This window comes from Lathyrus oleraceus, chromosome 1, assembly GCF_024323335.1.
Source record: "Lathyrus oleraceus cultivar Zhongwan6 chromosome 1, CAAS_Psat_ZW6_1.0, whole genome shotgun sequence".
Taxonomy (NCBI): Eukaryota; Viridiplantae; Streptophyta; class Magnoliopsida; order Fabales; family Fabaceae; genus Lathyrus; species Lathyrus oleraceus.
This window is the reverse complement of record NC_066579.1, coordinates 26282851-26308929: the sequence shown is the minus strand read 5'-3', so window position 1 is coordinate 26308929 and position 26079 is coordinate 26282851. Positions and strand designations below refer to the sequence as shown.

At 33.3% G+C, this 26079-nt stretch overlaps 2 protein-coding genes across 3 annotated transcripts; both read right to left on the bottom strand.

The window, feature by feature from the left end:
- Positions 1 to 6353: 6353 nt before the first annotated feature.
- On the bottom strand, positions 6354 to 12141 carry LOC127073417 (uncharacterized). Of its 2 annotated transcripts, XM_051014600.1 has the most exons (8): positions 11937 to 12141; positions 10570 to 10702; positions 8992 to 10345; positions 8205 to 8891; positions 8028 to 8111; positions 7864 to 7939; positions 7436 to 7758; positions 6354 to 6887 (listed from the first exon to the last, which is right to left on the bottom strand). In XM_051014600.1, the coding sequence occupies exons 3-8, from the start codon at positions 10312 to 10314 to the stop codon at positions 6675 to 6677; spliced, it is 2706 nt and encodes a 901-aa protein (XP_050870557.1). In that variant the 5' UTR covers positions 10315 to 10345; positions 10570 to 10702; positions 11937 to 12141; the 3' UTR covers positions 6354 to 6674. The 2 variants fall into 2 exon arrangements, with proteins under 2 accessions (XP_050870557.1, XP_050870628.1); XM_051014671.1 differs by lacking the exon at positions 10570 to 10702.
- A 1583-nt stretch (positions 12142 to 13724) lies between these two features.
- On the bottom strand, positions 13725 to 19178 carry LOC127073320 (CBL-interacting serine/threonine-protein kinase 1). The gene is made up of 12 exons (XM_051014502.1): positions 18543 to 19178; positions 18390 to 18452; positions 16259 to 16330; positions 15950 to 16057; positions 15775 to 15855; positions 15172 to 15351; positions 14867 to 15079; positions 14650 to 14757; positions 14453 to 14569; positions 14294 to 14356; positions 14109 to 14183; positions 13725 to 14026 (listed from the first exon to the last, which is right to left on the bottom strand). The coding sequence occupies exons 1-12, from the start codon at positions 18732 to 18734 to the stop codon at positions 13922 to 13924; spliced, it is 1377 nt and encodes a 458-aa protein (XP_050870459.1). The 5' UTR covers positions 18735 to 19178; the 3' UTR covers positions 13725 to 13921.
- Positions 19179 to 26079: the final 6901 nt, after the last annotated feature.

Below are 26079 nucleotides of genomic sequence, written 5' to 3'. Positions count from 1 at the left end.
ACAACAAAGTCATCCAAACAACATTAGCATGAAGAGAAGTTGCTGCAGAGAAAGTTCCAGTAGTTATATTAGTAGTACCCAATCATCCTCAGAATTAAGTCCAACTCCATGGTACTTTGAATTGTTGAGAAACTTTGCATAAATATCATTATGAGTGTAATTAGACAAGGAAATAAGGATCAACCAACTATATTTTTAATTAAATTTTTAATGCGCGTAACGATTATACACTCTTATATTCTGAAGCGGACAATAATTTAATTGTATTAGGTCAATCATTATTTCACTAATAATTTAATTATTAAAATACAAAGTTTATTACGCATTATTAAAATACAATAATTAAAATTATTTAAATTAATATAAGCTTCAAATTATGAAAATAATTATTAAAATATGACACTCTATTAATTAAATGCGTAATTTAATACTATAATTATTAATAATTATGCATAATAAAATATGCGGTAATAATTTAATGATTATTTTCATAATTTGAAGCTTATATTAATACAATTATTATAATTATTTAATGTATCATTATATGTTATTTAATATAATTATACTAATATATATATATATATATATATATATATATATATATATATATATATATATATATATATATATATAATTATTAAATGCTTATTTCCAAAATATAATTATTTTAATGTATTTTAAATCAAATGTAATACAATAATATATTAAATAATTATTACATAAGCGATATATTTAATGTATTTTTAATTGTATTAGATTAAGTGAAAATAATATAATTATTAAATGCGTAATTTAATTATTAAAATTATTTTGAATGCACAAATCTCATTATTATGTAGAAAATACAATTAATTGCGAAAATGAGATCTCACTAAAAATACAATTAGTATGACTTAGAATTTTTAATTAAATTTTTTACATGCTCCTTTAGAAATAGCCTGTGAATATAATTCTAACCTTTAGATTAGGATTAACCTAGTTTCAAACTTAACTCAAACCCTCGATTCAAGTTGATCAAAAGCAATTTTGATCAATTAAATCATTTGATCTTGTATTATCCCACGGTCTAATTGGAGTGACCAAAAGACCCTTGATCACTTGATAAGACTTTTTTTCTGTAAGTTGTGGAGCTCGAGGCCTCAAGTCAAATTCTCAATCAAGGCATCCTCAGTCATACTAAGCAGTGGATCATACAAGACGCATAAATGGTAGTTCTTCAAGAGCTTGTTAATCAAGGCTAAATTGTGCGGCATGAGCCTTAAGCAATAGCGAAGGAATGAGAATGGAGAATTCCTACACTCATTCTAAATATCTTTGGGTATGGGACGCTTAACCCAGTTTCTCATCATATTCACCTTTATTCATAGACTTTAGCACAATTCAAATCATACGATTGGCAAATATCTCCCCTTCACAAAGCAGCAGTGTAACAAACAAAAGACTACACCAACAATTTATCAATCATGATTCAAGTTGTATGACACGAGCCTTAAACAATAGAGAAGGAATGGGACTGGAGAATTTCTACCCCCATTCTAAATATCTTTGGGTACGGGACGTTTGACCCAGTTGTTCATTGTATTCACCTCTATTCATAGACTTTAGTGCAATTCGAATCAAATGATTGATAAGGTCATCATCATTACAAGAAGCAACAAAGACTCTTCTCCAACAACTTGAAAGTTAAGATGACAATTACATGCCACGAGCCTTAAGTAGTAAAGAAGGGATGAGACTGGAGTTTTCCTACCCTCATTATGGATATCTTTGGGTGCGAGACGTTTGGCCCGTTTCTCATCGTATACACCTTTACTCATAGACTTTAGGGTGGTTCTTACCAAATAACTATCAAGTCTCCTCCATATTCAATCAATCAACTTCCTCTTGCCTCATCAATCATTTTTGATTTCAACCCTAGTGGGTTGAACTACGAAAGCTCTTATCTCCTTATTGCACTATAAGGATACGTAGGCGGGAGAACCCAGATTCTTAGCAAGCTACCTTATTTATTAAATCCTTCATTTTTCATTCATTCAATCAATACCATCTTTTTTAGTTTAAATATTATTTTTCCTTGGATTCCATGCACATCCTTTTAGGACGACCTAATAAGTGTCCACCTTGTGAACCAAGAGCTGTTTGGCTTATTGTCAGGCATTTAATTCCTTTATTTTCAGTTATTCCAATACAGTGATACCATGCCTCTGGCCCCTCACTTGTTGGTTCATATTAGTTTTACTCTTTGGTTCAGAGTTAATTCCTTCATGGATCCAATATACCGTTCTCCTTTGATTTCAAATTGTTTGTTCCCCAACAAGTGATATATTTTTCCTCGTGCCAATCAATACTTCCCTTTGGGTTTTGTACTCACCCTTTTGGGAAGACCTAATCAATGTCCATCTTTATATCAAGAGTTGTATGGCTTATTACCATACATTTAATTCTCTTTGTTCCCAGTCATTCCACTATAGTGATACCACGCCTCGGGTCTCTCACGTGTTGGTTTGTCTATTAACTATTTGAATTAAAGCCAATTTACCTATATGGATTTTCCATGCTACCATTTTGTTGGTACAAGTTATGTTGTTCATCACTTCATTCATACCCTTTTAGTTGTGTTTAACTAGTCAGTCCTTATTGCTTAGACGAACACTTCTTTGTTTCTTTCCTTTGTTTTTGTGGTTCCACGAACTACAAATGCTCTGACTTTCTCATTGCACAGTGAGAATACGTAGGCACGAGGATAGAATCCTTGGAGATCATAATTCTAATTATTTTTACTTCCTCCTTAGGACACCATTAATATCTTTCATGATCCATGATCTACATTCAATCATAAATCGCTCACCCCAGTGACACATTATTTCTTTGAAACCGAAATACAGCTTTCTTAAGATATTCCATATACACCCTTTTAGGACGTTATAGCGACAGTCCGCATTTGTACCTAGAGTTGTTTGGCTCGTACCCAGACATTTAATTCCTTCTTTTTTGGCTAAGACGTCACTTTCCTCTATGGTACAGATTCCATTTCTCCTATGGATTCCAATACACCTTGACCTTTAGTTTCAAACTATACCTTTTCAGTCGCTTGTTACCAAATATTCATTTATGTGACTTTGGTCGCTTCATTCCGTTCATCTCCATGATGAATTTATATTCTACTTTCATTCACTTCATGTGATATACCCTATTCTCTGAGCCAAATACACTATCTCTTTGAGATCCATCTTGTGTCACCTTGTGAACCAAGAGCTGTTTGGATCGTCCCCAAACACTTAATTCACCTTGTTTTCGGCTATACCATATAATGGAAGTCAGGCTAGTCCACATATCGGTTAAAGCCAGTTTTACTCTTGGGTTCATATTTCACCCCTTTTTGGAGTTCAAATCATATTATCCTTTGGTTTAGACTATACAGTTATCACAATTCTTTTCACCTCCTACCACTAGTTCTTTGAACTACGGAGCTTTGAATTCCTCATTGAACTATGAGGATACATAGGCATGAGAGTCTCAATCCTCATCGAGCACTTTATCTATCTCTTTCCTTCCCCTCATTCTTTCGCGAGTAACCTTTAGATAACACATATTCGAGCTAGAACGATCAAAACGGTTCCTATGGAGTACCATGGATGTTAGGGGTGCTAATATCTTCCCCTTGCATAACCGACTTCCTTACCCAATATATCTCTTTCCCCTGGGTTTTATCGATGTTTTCCCGTTCTTTCGAGAATAAATAAAGTTTGAAGGCGACTCGGTTGTATGTTCGAGCATGTGATACGTTCGGGTATATTTTCGCTAGCTTCATATATTTTTAAAAATTAAAAAATTAATACGATACATTAGCATATACTATCATATTATTTTTTTAATTTTTTAGACATGACCCACAAGTCAGTCATTCAGAGTATAATAGAATGATGTTCATCTGATGGATTTCGTGGTGACCGTCGTATGGACAGAAGGCAGTGTTAGCTGCTACATGATGGTCAAGATACATCTGAAAGGTCTCAATTGCCTGGTCAATCCTCATTGTAGTCATGCACAGATTGCCAGCCAGAAATATGAGAAAAGTGGGAGATAATTCTTCCTTGAAAAAGGATCACATAAAATATTAGTAACAAGTGTAACGAAAGAGTTATGAAAATATTAGTGACAGTAAATTACTGCAAGTATCGTGCAGCTTCCTGTCACCTGTTTTGTCTCCCAAAGATAACTTTCGCCCAACTTCGAGTACAAGCAGACCAAACAGGAGGCGCCTAGTTGTAGTTATGAATCATAGTCAAGTCGATGAAGTATTTAAGATAGACCACATCAACATAAATTTCACTTTTGTCCACAAATATGGACGTGCCAACCAGGAACAAGAGGTAACACCTCAATGCACATTGTCGATGGTACTCAACCTTGACGACATCCACATCCATATATATATATATATATATATATATATATATATATATATATATATAAAGGTCTTTTAAGAATTTAAATCTAGCATGGGCATCTCTGGTGTTAGGTACCCATTTGCGCGTTTAGTTAGGTTAACTCCCAAATAAGTGACTCTAATCTTGGTGGCTTCGTATCGACTGATCCTTTTGTGGTTCAATAATATTTCCCATATGGGAAACTGTAGGAGGCATGAGACGTCATCCAGGGTGATGGTCATCTCTCTAAGAGGAAGGTGGAAAGATGACCTCTCTGAATGTCATCTCTCTATAAATCCTTCCTGCATGTCATAGTTTATGGTAGTGAATGCAATAACACATAACCCGACAAACCAAAAGTAGCAGAGAACATTCTTGAACCAGTCATCTTCGGATTGTTCTAGTTTCAAAATCTTTCTTTCGTGGTTTACTGATTTTAAACATGGACGCTTCTGTAAAAATAAATATATCACCATCAATCGCAATTAAATTAATATAAACGGTTGTAATACAAAAGTAAATAATTATACCTCTTCTTCCCAGATATTCCTAGCAACATGGTCGGCACAAAGATGAAGAAAGAACTTGTCAAATGGGCCTCCTGGATAACCATCTACAAGTACATCAACATTAGAAAAAGGATCCTCCTAATTGACTTCATAAGCTTCAGAGGCTTCAGGGGCTTCCCGTGAAGTAGATGCCTGAGACAGACGACTTCGAAAAGTAGAAGTAAAAAATTATGAACCTCGAACTTGTGAACCATCAAACAAGATAGCATCGACTCATGACCTTGTGGCCTTATCCCCAACCTTCCCACCTCCTACAAACGCGTGTTGGGACACGCGACCAAGCCTCATTTTGTCATTGTTGTTTTCAACCATTATACTTGTAATAAAACTAGAATATCATATCAAAATGTAGTCAGACCAAATCCGAGGTTACATCTTCGAAAACAATTTCAAAGAAAATTCAAAAATACATCTCTGAATAACTCACGAGTTGCAAAAATGACAGAAACCCTATTGATGCCCTAAACTTCAATCAAATGGGAATGGATGTCTATACCAACTACCTATTTTGAATGTACTATCATTGAATGCATCTTAAATGACCTATGTTACCTAATACATTAATTGAATCTAAAAAAAAGAAATTAAATGAGAAACTTACCAAATTAAAGTTATGGATGAAAATCTTGAATGGAGTGAGTGACTTTGCAGCAAATGAAGTAGAATGAACTTGAAGATGCAAATGAAGTAGTGTTGAACCTTGTAAAATGAACTTGAAGAAATTTGCTCACGAGCTCAAATGAGATTTTAGTGAGTTTGCGGCAAATGAAGAAGGAAAGGGAAAAGAGGTTGACTCAAGTATATGAAATAAACGCATCTAGAGATGCATCTATGTAAGACTCCCTAAATTTTGAATTAAGAGTTTTTACGAATGAATCTTCGAATTCACTTTAATGTTGATACGAAGATGTATCTCTGAACTAAATTTACAAAAAAAATACATCTTCAAACTTACTCCAATGTTGATACGAAGATGTATCTTCAAACTAAATTTTGAAAAAATAAAAGTGTCACGCCAATTTTCACTGTGAAGTATGTAAAAATATCTCCGAATTCTAAATACAATTGTGACTTTTTATATGCTCTTTCATCTTTGGCCTTTTGATTTAAAAAAAAACTATTTGTTAAACATAACCCTTGGCAGCATTTAGATATCAAATGAAATAAAATTCATCAAAGAGAATGAGCAGAAAAAAGAGATTTGGAGATCACCTTACGACATCATTTCAGAACAACCCTTGGCAGATAATGAATATTTGTTAATTTAAAACATCCTTCCGAAGAATTATAATTGCATGGACACAAAAAATCTTTAGAACAATAACACATGTAGGATAGATGAAATGAAATAAAATTCATCAAAAACATATATGATAAATCAAATGAAATAAATCTATGTAAATTCTGATCACATAAATCTATTAATTTGTACATCAATCAATATCAAAATTTATCTTACAATAAACATCATTGGGTAAGATTAACTACAGGGCAACTAAAATTGAAGATCTTAACACGTTCAGTTTCAGATTGAATGCCAACAATGCTCTCATAGATAAAAAGGAACATGGTTGCATACAACAAGATCTTGATTTTTCACAGGGAAGTAGCAATATATGTTCATAACTAGCAACCAATTTGCTTATACCTTTACAAGAAGAACCATGTGACTTGATTACTCGCTTAGATCATCGTCAAAATAATTCAGATCCGACTCATCGTCAGTGGCGCCGTCGATGTTAGCATGATCTGCATCTGATGATCCTACTGCTCCGTCAGCCATAGTCATCAGCTCAAGGGAACCCTTTAGATGCCTTGCAGCTCCATCTTCATAATCAATTGAATCATTTTCATATTCATCGTCTAGTTCAACTCCAAAAGGGATATTCTACAAAAACAAAATCCAAAACAAATATTCAATTAGATTCCCTGCAGTTGGGAAATGGTGCAGTCAAAGAGTCATTGAATTGTAGACCATTTAATTGAAATCGGATGCTACAGTTTAAACATTAATAATATTAAAATTTAATGATCAGATTGGATGGCTGAGATTCACCTGCAGTCTGCAGGGAATCCATTTCCGAAATTGTTGGTGCTTTAAAACACAACAATACCCAATTTATGTTGCTTGTAACAATGCAATAAATATCTAACATGTAACTGAAAGGTGCATTCATAGGTAGCATATAAGTAACACCAACAGTTCAACATATAAGCCAAATAAACAATCTATCTGAGCTAATTGGGTTAGACTTTGAAGTTGAACCCTTTGAATTTAAGTGAATAATCAAGGAACAATTACATATCGATTATTATATCGCATAGTGACAAACATAAAGTGCAGGAAGCATAAAAATACAGCTTAACAATAGCCAAGACAACTCAAAAATGTAACTGGAATCCAATTAACAGCAATTATTGCTAAGCACTGATTACCTTGTCACCATCAGAGCTTTGTGCAGTGGTATCAACTATCCAGTCACTAAATAAATGCTCTTGTAGAACACTGTCAACAGAGGTTGACTTTGACTCCCTGGACCTTTTCCTTACTTGGCATTCTCTAAGGCGCAAGTTATAGTGAACGTACATAATGTCGTTAAGTTTCTTCTGAGATAGACGGTTTTTTCTTTTGCTATATATCTGATCGTACATACTTGAATCGTGCTCACATGCAAAAGATGAGCATGTCTGACTTAATATACGCACGGCTATTCTTTGCAACTCTAAGCAACTTATTCCATGCTGTTGCCACCAAGCAGCTAGTGAGGTAAACAAAGTAAAGTAAATCAATAAACTTATACAGAATTAGCAACGCACCAGTACATATTTAATCGATACTTGAAGCATATAACATAGTAACTTACCTGGTTCAAGACCTGTTCTTGTGCTAATTGCCAATTCAGTTCCAAAATCATCTTGTGCAGAATTATAATGAGCAATCTGGAAATAACGTCATTGTGAACAAGGCATGATAATTAAAATTTATTTAATAAAGTCTATTACATAGCAGTCATTAAGGATATCTTACTTGCTTTGATGCAGATATTCGTCTCAAACTATCTAGATCTAGCCGAACAATGCATTCATTCAGCCCTCGTACTACCTCAGAATGCTATAGTCATACCAAACATTCACTTCAGGAAAGCTCTTGAATAAAATAAAAAATTTGCAAATAATACGAAAAATATTCAATACGATGACATACCGCAACAAAATCCTGACGGTATCGGTATGATGGATTCAAGAAGTAAGCAGCCAAGTAAAGAGGATGACAGAACAGAGAGTTACAATGCCTGTCTATCACCTTCCAGAATGGTTCATATTTACGTGCATCATCGCTATGACCAAATTTGATTGCAAGTCTTGCCCTGTACAAGTCGTTATATAAATATGGCATTGACAAGCTCTCGCCACTAGACACCTTTTGAATCACTTGCAAAATGGGCTCCACTGACTTCCTCACATACTGCATTTTCTTCCAAAATGTAACATTCAGAACAATTCTTTGCACCTCTTTCCCCTCACTTGAGCTGGAGAACCTGGATGACATCCATTTGTTTGAAAGAAACATTCGTCTGAGACTAACTCGATGATCCAACAAACTCAGCAATGTAGCAAAGCTAGAGGCACACTGGGTACCGGCTGCTTTAAGAAGATCCTTTCCCTGGGTAAATTCGCTTTTCATAAGATTTAACAACCATATTTGATTGTATATTAATTTTGTAATTTTTTGGCCCTTTTCCATGCACTCTTCTACACATCTTATCTTCAGGAAATCTTCAAGCACCTGATTAATACAGTAGGTAGCGCAAGGCGTCCAAAATAAATTCCTTCTCCTCTCTTCAAGCATTTTTCCTGCAGCTTTATAGTTAGGAGTATTTTCAGTGATTACCTACATCAAATGGGGGAAATAGAACAACCAGATTAATAACAGATACAAGGTAATATCTAGGATGCAGGAGAATTCCCCAAGAATAGAAAGAACATTTTACCTGCACTACATTTTCCTCACCTATTTCTTCCACTACTTTGTCCAGAAGCTTAAATAAATATGGTGCATCTTCTACCACATTGGTGGCATCAACTGATGACACAAAGTATACACCATGAGGACATGAAACAAGAAAGTTAATAATTGTTCTACCCTGGGTATCTCTCCAACTATCAGCCATTATAGAACAACCAGTGATTGCCCAGGAAGCCTTATATTCAATAAGATAATTCTTAATGGAATTTATTTCCTCCTGCAAAAAGCGACTAGAAATAATCTGGCTGGGTGGGCATACCAGTCCTTGTCCATATTGACCAGCCATTTCCAGCATTTTATGAAAATATATGGAGTCAGCAGCCTGTAAAGGAATTCCTGCATGGCAAAAGAACTTGCATATTGAGGAAATAACTTCCTTGCGTAATTTCTTCGTGGACCCTGTCTTAACTTTTAAATGTTTGTAAGTTGTAGGAGTCTGATTCATGGGAGGTTTCTGGTAAAAACTATCCAATTTTGATCTTCTCAACACTGGTTCTGGTCCAGTATTCGGGGACATTCCCTTGAAGGTCTTTGATGTATCTTTGGAGTATCTCCTATCAATATCAATCAAAGCTTCCTTGTTCATATGATGCAAAGTATCTTCCGGTTGCTCATATTCGTCATCATCATTATCGGACTTCGGATAGAAAGGCAACAGTTCCTTACCCTCAGGTTGCCTATGTCTCTTTCCAGTGCGATGCCACTTCATATTATCTTTAATTTTAAGATAAACTTCTTCGGGAGCACTTTTACAAGGTGCTACCTCTCCAGGAATTCTCGCCAAATGTTGTTTAAATCTATTAATACCTCCACTGACAACTTTCTCACAGTAACTGCATTTAACTTTTTTCTTTCTCTCATCCTGAGCAACACCATGTTCCCACCCTGGGTCAATATATCCTAAAGACCGAAGAGGAGTAAAATTTACAGACACATTCCTTTCAACCATCAATTGCCTCCCTTTACTTCTACACCCAACTTGCTCTTCATCATCTTCATCATCATTGGAGTGGAAATTCATATATGCCTGGGCATCAACCTGCTTTTGTTTCTTATTTGAACGGCACCCTTCCAGATTTTCCTTCATTTTAAGGTAGACTTCCTCAGGAGCCTTTTCACAGTATGTTACTTCACCAGAAACTCGAGCTAAATGCTGTTTTAATCTGTATATCCCACCACTAACAATTTTGCCACAGTAATTACATCTAACTTTCTTTTTGCGCTCATCTTGAGCAATGCCATGATCCCAACCAGGATCAACAAATCCAGTGGAACGTATTGGAGCCATTACATCCAAATCGGAGCTATCACAGTTTTACCTGCATAAGCATGTGGGATGAATACAAGGCACATAAATATTTAAAAGGCTTTAGCATATAAAAGTAATCCAAGAGTCATTTCAGTTCCAGTAATCTCTAGGTGTCAAGTAATAGGGGATGCTTGAAAATTGGAGTAAAGGCAACATGCTAATAAGCATCAAAGACACCGAGAAGAAAAATATATCACTAAGGTGAGTAGGATGAATCCAAGGAAACATCAATACCTTATGTCTCATTGAATACGGTCAACAATGAGAAATACTTTGTAACAATTTTTAAGGCAGTCTTCTGATGAAAATCAAGGGCCCAATGTTGGATAACAAAAGCAACATCAACTTCACCGATTACAAAAACAGCCTACACAACCACAGACTATATTTAAGAAACATACATTTTACAACACTCAAAGGGCATTAAGAAATAGCAACCAACAGGTACATGGTTGGACAAAAATCTTAGTTTTGGATCGAAATGTCCTATTGATACCAAGTTTGGACTAGCATCGAGAGATATTTTCCTGATTCCACATTACATCAATCCAAAGGCAACTCATGTATTGCACCAATGAGCTATAAAAAAACACCCATTCAAATTTAAAAGGTAACTGATGGAACCCAACTTGAAGAAATCTTTCATTTCCCTTTCCTGTCTCTAATTACCCTTCATAACCTATGTCAAGTCTTTAGATGAAAAAGTCCCGTGACTTAAAAACCACATTAAACATTCTTATCTACTTTAATGTGAGACTCGTAAATAACAGAAAATACATAAAAGAAAATATCACCACTATTTACAGCAAAGACTGATTCAAGCACACTCACCCATACTCAAAGAGATCGTCTTCCCCGTATATACCCAGCATTCACTAATTAGTCACTCACCATTCGCCAAAGTGATCATTTCATGATACTCTTAAGGCTTTGTTTGGAGTTTGGACGGAGAGGGAAGGACCTTAGGGTTTTTCAGTCAAATAGTTGAATTTTAGTCTTACAAAGAAAAATAAACCATCATGCAAGGTGGGAGACTAACCTCCCTTATTCCCTTTCCTCAACCTAACTTCCAACACAGGCTAAGGCACTAATGCTTTCACCATCCTTTGGTAACTACAGCAGAATTTGACATCAAGAGTCCCTCTTACCATGCTATCTTGCAGGGATAGGGAAAGAAAAATTGCATGATTACAATCATTGGTTTATCCCAATCACTTACCCTAAACCTTAAACCCTAATTTTCAAAACAAAAAAAACTCAAAAGTCAGATATTTTTTCTTCACAAAAAAAACTACAAATTCAGAAATGAAAATTTTACTCTGCCCCAAACAAAACCTCAGAACTCCACTGGACAAAAACTTCATCTAGAAATATCCAATTAAAACCTAAACATAATCAGGAGAAAATTGTAAATAATTCAAATAACCTAGAAAAGTAAAATAATTTCTAAACAAAATAATCTGAGAAAAAACAGTGAAAACTCGACGAAATTTCCTTAATCACTCACAATTTCCTCAAAATCACAATTTCCTTTTCTAATTACATTGAATTCAAAGAATAAGGAGCTCGATCGTATAAAGATTAGAAAGCGAGAAAGCAACCTCGAAGGAAGACGATCCAGATCGAAGTGGACTCCGCGATGAAGAAAGTTCTTCAGGTGGTGGAAGATTGATGGCGCCGGAATTGTTCGTTGTTAGCGGCGGAGGCGAAAATTGCTTAGGAATCGTTGTGAGTCGCGATTGGATTACTGGGTGAGACTCTGAACTCGACCCGGCCGCGTTATACGATTTTTTCATTTTCATTTTCTTATAAATTAATTATATTTCTTTTATTTTTTCGAAATAATTTTAAGAATTAACAATGTACGAAAATGTAATTTTAATTATAATGTTTATTATACTTTCTTATTTTTACGAAAGATATACATTATATTTTATGCTGTGAATTATTAGTTGAAAAATTATATAATTTTTTTTAACTGTAAGTACATCAACTGATAGTCTGATACAGTATCATTATATAAAAAAAAATTAACTGTAATTTGGAAAATTAATTTATATAATTTATATAAAAAAAGAATTTGGTGAGTTGACTCAGGTTTTTTTTAAATGGGACTCAGAGGAGAGGGTCTTAACTCTCGATGTAACATATGTATAGGGATTTTTTTTTTTGGTATATTCGGATAGAAAAACAAACTACTCTATGACAGATCTTAATAAATGAATTGTTTTATGTTAAGTTTTAACAAAAAAATATTTATAATTAAACATCTGAAAAAATTTTCAAAAAATCAAAATAAATATTTTATTTTAAAATTTAATAAAAATATAAAACTAAATATTTGAATAAAATTCAAAATCAAAATAAATAAATTGAATTGAATTACATTTTAAATTTGATATTGGATTTGCACAATCTTATTCTTGTAATGTATGAAACACTCGTTTGGTCAAATCCAATAAGTAAATTGTGATTATTATGGCATAACAGAAATAAGAGAGTGAATTTTTTATTGGTCTAGGAAAGAAATTGAAAAGAGAGATGAAAAAAATTGAGATTTATCACTGTCACATTTTTCTTCAAAGTCATCAAATATCTATCCTAAAATAAACTATCACCAAACTTCATATTATATCCTTTTAATTTTTAAAATTATACAAACAAAATAATATATTTATAAATTAATAAATTTAAAAAATGAAAACAACCTTATTTTACCACCTTATTCATTTCTCACTTTTTCCTTCTAACTTTTTCACTCTTCATTTTTTGAATTCAAATTTCAAATTCTCTTCGCATTTCTTTTTCTCACAATTTCTCACTTTTATTTTAACTTTTTCTCTTTTTAAGTATAAATAAAAAATGTAAATCTCTTTTTAATTTAATGAAGAAAAACACAAAAAAATATTGAATTTTTAAAAAACAAATTTATCTAAAATAAAAATATAATTATTTTATAATTATTATATATAAAAAATAATCATAATTTATATAATTATTATTAATTTTATAATTAAATAACTCAATTGAAATTGATATATGTTCTAAATACATTTTATATGAAAATTAAATTGGATATCAATCAATAACAATGCATTTAACTAACTTTTTATTTTATTGATCACTATCAAGATAATATATATTTTATTTTAAGAAACAATTGTCTTAATTTGAGAGACCAATTTTTTATTTTCGTATGTGAATTTTTTTTTGCTCCATCTAATGATTTTTTTTATATGATTGAGTTTATATGATTCTTAATTATTTTATAATTAAGTAACACGTTATAAATTTACATCAATAAAAAAGCACACTATTAACTTTCATTTCACGAATCATTATTAGGACAATATCTATTTTATTTTAACAATTCATATGAAAACTTATGGTAACCATTAAAAGAAATTGCAAATTCAAAATTCCTTATCTAACATATAATATATATAGTGTTCATTATAGAATATACATATGAATAAGAATGCATGAATATGAATATATAACTGCAGAGACTAATCAAAGCTCTGAATTCAAATCCATGACATCTACCGTAACTAACCCACCAGAAAACAAAAAGGAAAAATTTACATTATCTGGTTTCTAACTTATTTTCTTCATACACGCTTATCATTTCCGAGCTCACAAGCTGTGCTGCCTTGGCTATACCCAAGTCATTTGATAACTTCTTGCATAACTGAAAAAAACTACATATCAGCCTTAGACTTTCTCAGAAAAGTTGCGACGAAACGAAAGAGAAAGAGAGTTGAAATACATACTTGTCTATATACGGTTGCATCTCCATAAGATTTCCGTAGTTCGACTACATACAATGACGGACCTATTTCAAAAACCTGTTTAAAATCGAAATCCATATAGTTTCATAATGTCAGCAATCTATCTATATACACGAAACTCGTAAATATAGAAATCATAACCAAGTCTCAACATGCATTTTTTTTACCTCTGCCGCAACCGAGAGGCTTCCTAGACTTTTATGTGCTTTATTCTCGTGTATAACTTTCAACTGAAATTTCAAGTTTTTGCGACAATGTTTAGCCAAACCAGTTTTTTTTTTCGATTATGTTTAACAATTATAAATAACAATACTCAAGTTACTTACTTTTCCATTTTTTTTCTGAACACTAAAACCCATTTCTATTACAATGTCCTCAATCTTCTCCGTCAAATCTTTGGGTGAATGGTTTGATGTAAACCTTATCTTTCTCTCCGAGACATCCTGGAATTCAAAGTATGTTGTTCGTTCAAATGATATAACTTTGCATTAGAATTCGTAAAGTTCCATTTTCTGATACTCACCTCTTTCTCGAAAAAGCCAGAGAGGTCTAAACACGAAGACATCCCTATCAACTGAAATGCATTGATAAGCTTCGGCGATTTTGGACTAGCCAGGTCTGCTTCACTGGACTGTAACAATCATAAGAAGTTTTTCTCAGATTATGTTACGCAACGGTGCTAAGGGGTCGTTATTTAACAACATTAATGACAGAAGATAGCTTAAAGTACAAAAGTATACCACTTCTTGGATGGGAAAGGCTTCATCGCCGATGTATACATCATCTTCCTCGTCGTCTCGGTTTGCAGGACTATAACCCTGTTTAAACCATTCATCTTCTTTGATCATAGACATTGTTATTCTGGTTTCGGGATTGGGATCAAGAATTCTCTTTATGATGTTTCGAGCGCCGGGCGACAACCATATCGGTATTTGAACGTCTCCTTTGAAAATCTATATTCGCCGAGGTAAAAAACGTATCAATTTATATTTAGTCTAAAAACAATAACAAACTATATGACATAGAAAGAAGAATGAATGTTCACCTTTTGATATAGAACCGCGAGATTTCTGTCGTCGAAAGGAAGGTATCCTGTTAGAATTACGTATAAGATAACACCGCATGACCAAATATCCGATTTCGCTCCGTCGTAGCCTCTATTCGCAAGAATCTCGGGAGCAACATAATTTGGACTTCCACAAGTTGTATGTAGCAACCCATCTGCCTGAAATTTTCACACATTATATCAGTTTCCAAAATGATATAACATCTCAATTAAGTGCTTATAGCATAATATTTATCATATAAGTACTTATTTATAAGCTATTTCTATAACAAAAGATAAAATAAGGTCAAACTATTTTCATAAGTTATCACACTGAGCAGTGTTGTCCATGGCCAAGAGCCAAAATCCACCATACCAGACGCTTTGCAGCGCTGTTATAGCTGATTATGGGGCCGGGCCCAAAAACCGCCATATATTTCTGCCATAGCGTTGACATGACGGATATTTGATAACATTGATGGTGAGCTTATAGAAATAAGTTAAAAAGTTCTTTTCATAAGCTATTCTCCTAATAGTCTTACAAGCGCTTAAACCAGTAGATAAACTCAAATAAGTTAATCCAAACGGTCTTATAAGTCTTACCCTACAATGTTGCGGCAGAGCACTGAGGTTAAAATCAGTTATCTTTATGTTCCCTTTGGCATCCACAAGTACATTCTCTAACTGCAATAAGACACAAATTTTGTGATAAAACAAGTGTAACCCTAAAAAATTGGTAAAGTGATTATATATGTAGTTTCAAGGATTTTGAAAGAACCTTAAGATCTCTATGGAAGACACCTTTATTGTGGCAGCAGCTCACACCATCAATCAATTGTTGGAACAACTTCCTACCATGAGCTTCGGTTAGTTTACCTTTTGACGCCTGCGAAGACAATTAGGCAGCTCATTCATTTCATATCCAATAAGATCATGCATTATATCATATGCAGACACGAGTATCAGACACATAGACAATAGCACATCAACATCAGTAATAATTGAACATAACTACTACTTGTCTGTATCATGTCAGTATCAGACTAGCATAAAAGCTATATGGATAATAAAAACACATTTTGCTTACAATTTTGTCAAATAACTCTCCTCCATTCACATACTCAAGTACCATATAAATTTTGGTTTTGCTTGCCAACACCTGCATAATTATAATAATTAATCATAATTAGAATAACAAAGCTTAAAAGGTAAGTTGCATTTGCATTTGCATTGATTACTTCTTTTCCATTTTTCCATTAAAAAAATGTAACTTATATTACAAAGAGTTGTACATAATTGATATTTCTATCCTAAGTTACATACAATGTATTTATAGGATAAGAGCAAAATTTTACTATATATTGATCAAATGTATACTTGGCCAATTGCATATTAGAGTATGGATGATATGATAGGTCCATTTATATTAATTTATTTTGTGGACCCTTCAAGGATTAAAATAGTAACTTATTGATACACTAGTTAATGGAGAACCACTAAATAATTTACTATTATACTATAATGTTGACACTATAGGTGGAAACTATTTATGAATATGAACTAAAGGTAAAATCATATTTTATCAAAGAATGTATCATAGCTGCCACATGATATTCATGTGTGGAACCCACATGACATAACAAACAAAAAATAATGAAAACTTGGAGTGGGACTTTATTGTTTCTTATTTAAATTGGAGAAAAATTGCTAAAGTATATCAAAGACAATAATTGAGAGGAAAATGACATCTCATATCAACCATACACTAATATCACATTAAAAAAAATTATTAGCTAGTTAGTATAATTTATTTTTACAAAATCAACTTAAAAGTGATGATTTTTATGAATACTTGATACTGACCATAAAACCGATTAATTGATAAGGATCAATCAACTTAAATGTTTATACCGGTACTCACATCCTATGAGTATCTAAGTACCTACTTACTCATACTCGTTTAATCACATTTCTAATAAAAAATAATATATCATTTATAATTTATTACGTCATTTTAAATTTTTAATAATATTAAAAGAATTTAAGGATGATATTATTGAGTTAAAAAATAAACAAATATTTATATTACAATGAGTACAAGTTTAATAGTGGTGAATTTAATAAAATTGATAAATTAATATGGATACATAATAATAAAAATAAAAATATATAGATATATATTGTGTGGGTAAGGATACGGGTTTTGATACCTTGGTATTCGAAGGTATCCAAATCCGCATCCTTACCTACTTATTTTTGTGCATAATTGTCTGTATCCATGTTCATACTCATTTTACGGACTTTTAAAGTATCTATTGTGGATTTTTTTTTACGGATGACCACCGGAAATGGTCCAATCTCTAGTTCTGAAGACCTATGAGGTTACTTAAAAGGTGATGATTGATTAAACTTATTTTACAAGGCATGTGATAATCAACGATTCTATCTTGAAAAGAACCAAACCAATAAAACAAGAAAGGTGTATTCCAAGGTTTGAAAATTATGGATTCCTAACGTGTTTTGGTTAATAACTTTGTTCCAAAATTTAGCATCACCACAAGTTGTTACACTACCATTCATACCCCTTTTCAAAACGCCACATTATTACGGGTCCACAAATAAACTTCAATCAACAAAAAAAAGTCCCTGTGGTTCCAACAAAATTGAAGATTGAAACCTAACTATTGTGTAAATAAATTCTAGAATTCAAGACAAAACGACAAACCACATGTCATGGTATATACTTAGGAGGGTAAATGGGTCCCATAAAACGTGCATTGTTTATGCATTATAGACATAGAAGAAGCAATAATTGTTTGAACAAATGTTAATTGGATTGGATTTGTCATCCATACACAAATGTTGATAGTAGTTGGATCTAAAATGAACATACAAGTTGATATAGTAATTTAACAACTATTAATATACATGTGTGAATATTTGATTTTAAGTAAAAGGACATGTTTTTTCACACATGATGTTTGTTATGATTCACACTTACTTATTTTCAGAATCAGTTTTACTCACTTTAAATATATCAATTTAATAGTACTGAACCCAGAAACAGAGAATCCAAGAACAGTTTCTTATTTTATTTATTAATCCATTCAAAAACTGAAACATTAGTAACTTTTTCTGAATTATATATCTTAATCAATTTGATGTGTAACAGATTATAGATGATTATGGATACGATAAACTGAATCATAAGACATTACCTCGTACAACCGAACAACGTTGGGATGTTTCAAAAGCTTCAACGTTGATATCTCCCTTTTTATCTGAGAATTCCAGCCGCCACAAAACCAAACATAATCAATTTTTGCAACAAACAAAAGTTTAAGATTAACAAAATCGAAAAAAGAACATACCTGGTCAGTGTTGTTGAGATCAACAATCTTATTCTTTTCGAGAATCTTAACAGCAAAAAAGTGTCCCGAATCAGTGTTTCTTGCTAACTTGACTTTTCCGAAATTTCCTTCACCAAGTGTTTTACCCAATTCGTATTTCCCCAATCGCATTACTTTGAATTCTTTCTTCCTCTCTTGGTTTATTATCACCATTCCCAAACACAACCTCTTTGATTTCTCTCTCTCCTCTCTCTCTCTCTCTCTAGAAGACTCTTTTCTCTATAATTGTGAGTTATTAAGAGAGTAATAACTCATGAGGGTTGAAAAGAGCCACGGAAAAGGATTAGGCTATAAATTAGGATTTAAAAACACGTTGAAAAATATTAATTAAGATAAATGAATAGAGATTAGTGTAGGATTATGAATGAATCAAAGATTCAAGAAACCGAACAAACACAACCCCTCCTATTTGCTTTCTTGTAGCCTGTGTTTTGTTTTGTTTCTATCTGCTTTTTGTTGCTTTGAATGGCTATTTATGCACTTCAAAAGCCATTTCGTGACGATATAAATAAATAACTGTATAATTTATTTATTTTTTAATTTTAAAGGAAAAAGAAACTGTTTTCTCCATAAGAATAACGTTTTTAATATACGAAATAAAATTTAAAGAAAGTTTGAGGATTAGATAAAACTAAAATAATATTTTTTCCTTTATTACGAAGGGATAATGTTGTGAATGAAACGGATCAAATAATGATGGTATAGTCAAATATGGTTATACTCTATTTAATTGTGTATATGAGTTATGGATATTAAAAATCGACCGGTCTTTCTATGTTTGAGTTATTTTTTTAACAGGATTTTGTGATTCGGGATAGTTTGTATTTTGTAAATTAAATTAAAATGTATTATGTTACCGTCCAAATTTTATTAAACTCATATTCAATCCAAATCCAAATCAAATATTCTTTAGTCTTTCAATTCAAACGATTTTTTCTTTCTCCCATTTAAATTGAAAATTACAAACTCATAATTATATAGTAACAATCTAGAGAGATTTTGAACTAATCATCTCAAGATTCAAGTTTTCATAAAAATGAAAGAAAAAAGAAAAAAACTGAATTAAGGAATCTTCATTATCCCATATACTTAAACACCAATATATTGATAGATCAATGAATAAATCTCATTAAAATAAAAATACTTCTATCCCATTTAAATAAAAATCTAATTTATTTATTTCAATAATCTCATTAACTCCCTTAACTTTTATTAATTCTGTCAACCTCCCTAAATTTAGTTAATTTCCATTTTCTTGCCTAAAACCACAAATCCCGTATTTTTCACTAATTTGAATACTTAAAATAATAAATAAATCTCCCAAATTTTTATATTCTAACTATTATTATTAAATAATTAAAATACTCCATCAAAATCAAATAAATTATTTTTAAAAAACATGGAAAGTTACAACTCTCACTCACTTAAAGAATTTTTGCCCTAAATAATTTACCTGAAAAGAACAATTATGGATAAGACTCCCTCATATGGCTATTTAGTTCCCACGCCATGCTCCCTACAACGGATCCTCCCCACACAATCTTCACCAAAGTAATCTCTTTATCCCTTAAGTGATTCACCTCACGATCTTCAATTCGTAATGGTGACGCTTCCAAAGTCAGGTTATCTCTCACTTGCATATCATTCAATATAATCACATGAGACGGATCAAGAACATACTTATGGAGTTAAGAAACATGAAATACATTATGAAGGTTTAAGAGAGATGGTGGTAAGGAAAATCGATAGGCAACTTCGCCCACTCTCTTAAGAATTTGATAAGGATCAATAAAACGAGGTGTAAGCTTTCGAGACTTCAACGCCAGACCAACCCCTAATCACTTGAGTGACTCTCAAGAATACATGGTCTCCTTATTGAAGTTTAAGTGCCTTTATATGTTTATCATGATAACTCTCGTGCCTACTTTGCGATGCTTTCATCTTTTTCTGAATCATCTTAATCTTCTTGATAGTTTGTTGAACGATTAGTGGTCCAAGCACATCATTTTTTACCGATTCATACCAACACAAGGGTGTTCTATACTTTATATCATGCAAAGCTTCAAAAGGTGTCATTCAGATACTATAGTGGAAATTGTTGTTATAGGTAAATTCAATCAGCGACAAATAATTATCCCAATTACCTCCTTGCTCCAAAATATAAGCCCTCGACAAATCTTCCAATGACTAAATGTTTCTTTCTGTTTGACCGTCCGTCTACGGATGGTAAGTAGAACTCAATCTAAGCTTGGTTCACATGGCTTATTGTAAACTTTCCAAAAATATTGCAATGAACCTTTGATCTCTATCTGAAACAATGCTCAAAGGAATCCCGTGTAGCCTCACTATCTCACTAATGTAGATCTCTGTTAGCTTCGTCAATGGGTAATTGGTCTTTATTGGAATAAAATGAGCCGACTTAGTCAATCTATCCATGACAACCCAAATAAAATCACCCCATTTTGGGTTCTTTGGCAACCCCACTACAAAATTCATAAAGATACTATCCCACTTCCACTCAGGGATACTTAAAGTCTGCATAAATCCATATGGCTTATGATGCTCAATCTTCGATTTCTGACAAGTCAAACAAGAATACACAAACTCTGCAACATCCTTCTTCATACCTGGCCACCAAAACATTTTCTTAAGGTTTTTATACATATTTGTGGCTCTTGGATGAATGCTCAAACAACTCTTGTAACCTTATTCTAGAATCCTTTTTTTAAGCTCCAGGACGTCTGACACACAAACTTTGTCCCAAAACTTCATAATTCTCATCCCATCTATCTTGAAGTCCACTTCTTTACCTTGATTAATTAATACTAATCGATTAATCAATCTCAAATATAACTTTCAACCTTCCTTGATTTCCTTTAGAACGTTTTTGGTCAGCTTCAACATACCCAACTTCACACTTTTGGGCGTTATCTCACACACCAAGTTGAGATCTCTGGACTTCTCAATCAAATCCATTTCTCTAACCATTAGTGCCAACATATGCAAGGATTTCCTATTTAACACATATACTACCATGTTAGATTTACCATAATCATAACTCAACTTAAAACCACAGTCCTTCAAAAATTCAAGCCACCTCCCCTGCCTCATATTCAATTTCTTCTGATCAAACAGGTACTTCAAACTATTATGATCACTATAAACTTCAAACCTCGAACCATAAAGATAATGTCTCCAAAATTTAAGCATGAAGACTGCTACTGCCAACTTTAAATCATGGGTCGGATAATTCCTCTCATGAGTCTTGAGTTGTCTAGAAGCATAAGCCACAACTTTACCATTTTACATAGGCACACCACCTAAACCCATCTTAGATGCATCACAATATACCACAAAAGATTCACTCAGATCTGGTAAAATAAAAAATGACATTGACGTCAACTTCTTCTTGAGCTCTTAGAAACTTTCCTCACAATGAACATCATATACATAAGGATGCCCCTTCCGAGTTAGTCGGGTTAAAGGCAATGCCAACTTTGAAAATCCTTCGATGAACCTTCTATAATAAACAGCCAACCCTAAGAAACTTCTTATCTCTATAACTGACTTAGGAGTTTCCCATTATAACACTGTGTCTTGAAGGTGAGAAAAATATACACAAGAAGGGGAGGTTGAATTGTGTATGGGTAAATTTACCTCTTTTTCTTAAACATGTTCAGAACCTGAGATGTCAAGCTCAGATTCTGATCCAAGTAAGAGTCTGAATCAGATCAAAGTCTGAAGTCAGAGTTTGTTGCACATCTAAATATAAATGCAAAAGTAAATAAAGATACATACATTATATATTGGTTCCTCTCAAACTGAGAGTAGTCCAGTCCCCTTGCAGCACAAAATATTTTCACTATAATAATTCAGATTACAATTTTCCCAATCAAACTAGAAAGAGACTTATTCTCAAGGCCTCAAGCAAGATACTTCATTGCTTGAACAACATGTTCAATACTTCCAACTCAATCCCATCGAAAGAGATTTCAGCTCTGCCCTTAAGCATGATGCTTCAATGCCTGAACAACCCGTTCAAGACTTCTTGCTCTGCCCGCAAGCTTGAGACTTCAATGCTCAATTAATCCTTGAAAGATACTTTTTCTATGCCTACAAGCATGAGACTTTAATGCTCAATATATCCAGAAAGAGACTTATTTTCTCAAGCACCCAGTAAGAGACTTATTTTCTCAATCTTATAGAAAGAGACTTACTATGAGCATAGCGGCTAGAATCTTCAAATTCTCTTAATAATAGAGTATGGTATTAACCTTGTATTTATGTGAGTGCTTCTTGGTTAAGAAGATACACAAAGGTTACACAGTTTTAAGAAGAATATAAGTTGGTTGCTCATAAGTGTGGAAGATTGAAGTTTTTAATCTTCTTCTCTTCATGCCAAAATTTTCTTCTTTGTTGTGCATTTATGTTATGTTGATCTTCTTGATCAATTTCACTCTACTCTCACACACTTAACCCTTGTGGTTATATTTTCTATTTAGTGTGTGTGTTTCTTTCATCTATGTTTTCTGTGTAACACAATCTCTCTGTCTCTCTCTCTCAACCCATATTGTGAACCGGTATCACATATTTATGAACACAATCACATATTATTCAACCTCATACATTCTTGATCAGGACTGACACTTTGAATGTTTTCAATCTTCTTATATAGATGCTGAGAATAGACCATTTGAAGATTGAAACTACCAATAGTACAAGTAAACGTTGAAGGTCTTTAGCTAGAGCACGTGAAGTGTTTTATAAACTCATCTAGAATAAAGACGTTGAAAGGAACAGAGTAGAGTTCAAAACTATTGAAGAGATCATATCCTAACAATGTTACTTTATCTTGATTTGACTTAAAATAGTGTACCATTGTCATGTGATCTTCTTTAGATAAATTTTAACCGGAGACCTTTTGTAGACGTTTATTGAAGCTTGATCTGAGTCATTATTATCTTTATACTTAACTTCCTAAATCATATGTTTTTTATATAATTAGTTAAAGCTTGATCAGAAGTTAAAGTATGTCTTCAGAACCTGGTCGGAGTGAGACTTCAGTGAGTTCATAAGTTATGAGCTTTCCTTATATCAGAGTCTTGATTAGAACTAATCTTGATGAACACTTTTAGAGTTGCTGACTTGATATAGACAATAATCCTTTGAAGTAGAATCTTTAAAACTGCTGATAACGCTTGTTCAAAAGATGCAGAGTCATTCCTTATGACAGAGTCTTCTTGCTTCAAACTACTCCAGTCTTTAGAACCTTGTTGACCTTTGAATAAGGTTGACCATCTGAAAGACTTGAGTTGACTCTTCAGAGTCTGAAGGCTTTTATGATGATCCTTTATATTCATATCAGTCTTACTTCTCTTTAATGATTCTTCTAGGTGATTAACTTTATTTATATCAAGGTAAATATCTTTTGAACCTGTACACTATAACAACCATTAGTAAATCCTATTGTTCTTTAAATACGTTATTATCATCAAAATATTTTAAGGGCATGAACAAATCTTGTTCCAACACGTCTACCTTAGACGGATCAACTGTTATCCCACCACTAAAGATCACATGCCCAAGGAAAGTTACTTATCTTAACCAGAATTCACACTTGGATAATTTAGCATATAACTTATTTTATTATAAGGTATGTAACACAACTCTCAGGTGCCATGCATGATCTTCGTCTAACGTGGAATACACCAGAATATCATATATGAATACCATGACAAACTGATCCAAGTAAGGGTGAAAAATCTTATTCATATACTTAATGAATACTCTTGATGCATTAGACGCACCTAAAGGCATAACTGAATACTCATATCGACCATAACGGGTTCTAAATACAATCTTAGGTATATCATTTGACTTCACTCAAATCTGATGGTAACCTGACCTCAGATCAATCTTGCTTAACACACAGGCTCCAACCAACTGATCCATGAGGTCATCAATATGCGTAAGAGGATATTGGTTCTTAATAGTAACCTTATTCAACTGCCGATAATCCACACACAACCTCATGTTTCCAGAATTCTTCTTAACCAACAACACTGACGCTCCCCAAGGCGATACACTAGGCATAACAAACATATTCTCTAGCAGATCTTCTAGTTGCTTCTTCAACTCACTCAACTCAGATGCATGCATTCTATACAGTGTCATATATATAAGTCTAGTACCAGGTACTAAATCTATCATGAACTCGGCTTCGCATTTAGGAAGCAAATCACCAGTATCATAAGGGAAAACATCTAGGAACTCACACACAATATGAATATTAGCAATCCCAAATTTGCTTTCTACATTCAAGGAAGCTAACATCACGAGCACTTGATATTTGTGCTTCATGGACATCTCTACTTGGTTAGCGGATATAAACCTTGAATCATTTCCTTCCTCAAACTCAGGAAACAACATGATCTTATTAAAATAGTTGGTGCGGACATGGTTGAAATCAAACCAGTTCATTCCCAAAATAACATCTAGTTTAATTAGAGGAAAACATATCACTTTAACTCCAAAATCCTTACCATAAATGGACAATGGAAATTCAGACAGACTAACGATGTGGTTATCGAACCATTAGTTAAGGTATCAATGACCATACTACCATTTGTAGAAGACACTACTAGATTCAACTTGATAATACATTCATGTGATATGAACAAATGCTTCACACTCATGTCAATGATAGAAATAAAAAAATGGCATTGGTGAAACACGTACCTCAAATCAAATTATCTTACTTTAAGACCTCAACACCACTAAGAGCGAACACCTTTCCACTAGCGTCCGCGGTACCTGGCGCCTTCCTCGTCTTCTGGCATTAGATGTTGATGTGACCCTGTTTTCCACAGTTGAAACAAATTAGAACTGTACTCTTGCACCCGGTGACACAGTGTCTTATCTTTCCACACTTGAAACAAGTTAGGTTTTGGTTCTTACATTCAGAGGCATGATGGCTTAACCCTCCATACTTGAAACATCTCAGAGGGGCATAAATGCCTCCCTCACTTGTTCAACTCCCACTTACGGCCTTATGTTGGAACTTCTGGTTCCCCTTAGCAACTAGAGTCATATACGGCTTGCCACAATTCTGATCATATTCTTCTTCTCACTCACACTCTTGTAGTAAGTGGATCTAGCTCTAATATCCTCATCATAAATTCTGAATATGTTGACCAATATCGAGAGAAGATGAATTTCCTGATATCCGATGAACTGCTTGATCTCAGAACATAGCCCACTTTTGAACTCCACGCACTTGGAACCTTCAATGTCGACACCATTATAGTGAGGACAAAACCTAGACAACTCTTCAAACTTGGCAGTATAGTCAGACACACATATTACCCTGCTTTAGCTCCAAGAACTTAATCTCCTTAACGTTACGAACATCAGCTAGAAAGTACTTGTCCAAAAACTCACTCTTGAAGTTATCCTATGTAATTTCAGCATTGACGACTTCCATCATGTGGCGGGTATT

Excerpts from the sequence above, each read along its gene's own strand:
- LOC127073320 (XM_051014502.1), bottom strand. The coding sequence starts at position 18,734 with ATGGTGATAATAAACCAAGAGAGGAAGAAAGAATTCAAAGTAATGCGA. Across the intron at positions 18,453-18,542 it reads ATCTCAACAACACTGACCAG|ATAAAAAGGGAGATATCAAC; the intron begins GTATGTTCTTTT and ends TGGAATTCTCAG. Across the intron at positions 15,856-15,949 it reads TCTTCCATAGAGATCTTAAG|TTAGAGAATGTACTTGTGGA; the intron begins GTTCTTTCAAAA and ends GTCTTATTGCAG.
- LOC127073417 (XM_051014600.1), bottom strand. The coding sequence starts at position 10,314 with ATGGCTCCAATACGTTCCACTGGATTTGTTGATCCTGGTTGGGATCAT. Across the intron at positions 8,112-8,204 it reads ACCGTCAGGATTTTGTTGCG|CATTCTGAGGTAGTACGAGG; the intron begins GTATGTCATCGT and ends GTATGACTATAG. Across the intron at positions 7,759-7,863 it reads AAGAACAGGTCTTGAACCAG|CTGCTTGGTGGCAACAGCAT; the intron begins GTAAGTTACTAT and ends TTACCTCACTAG.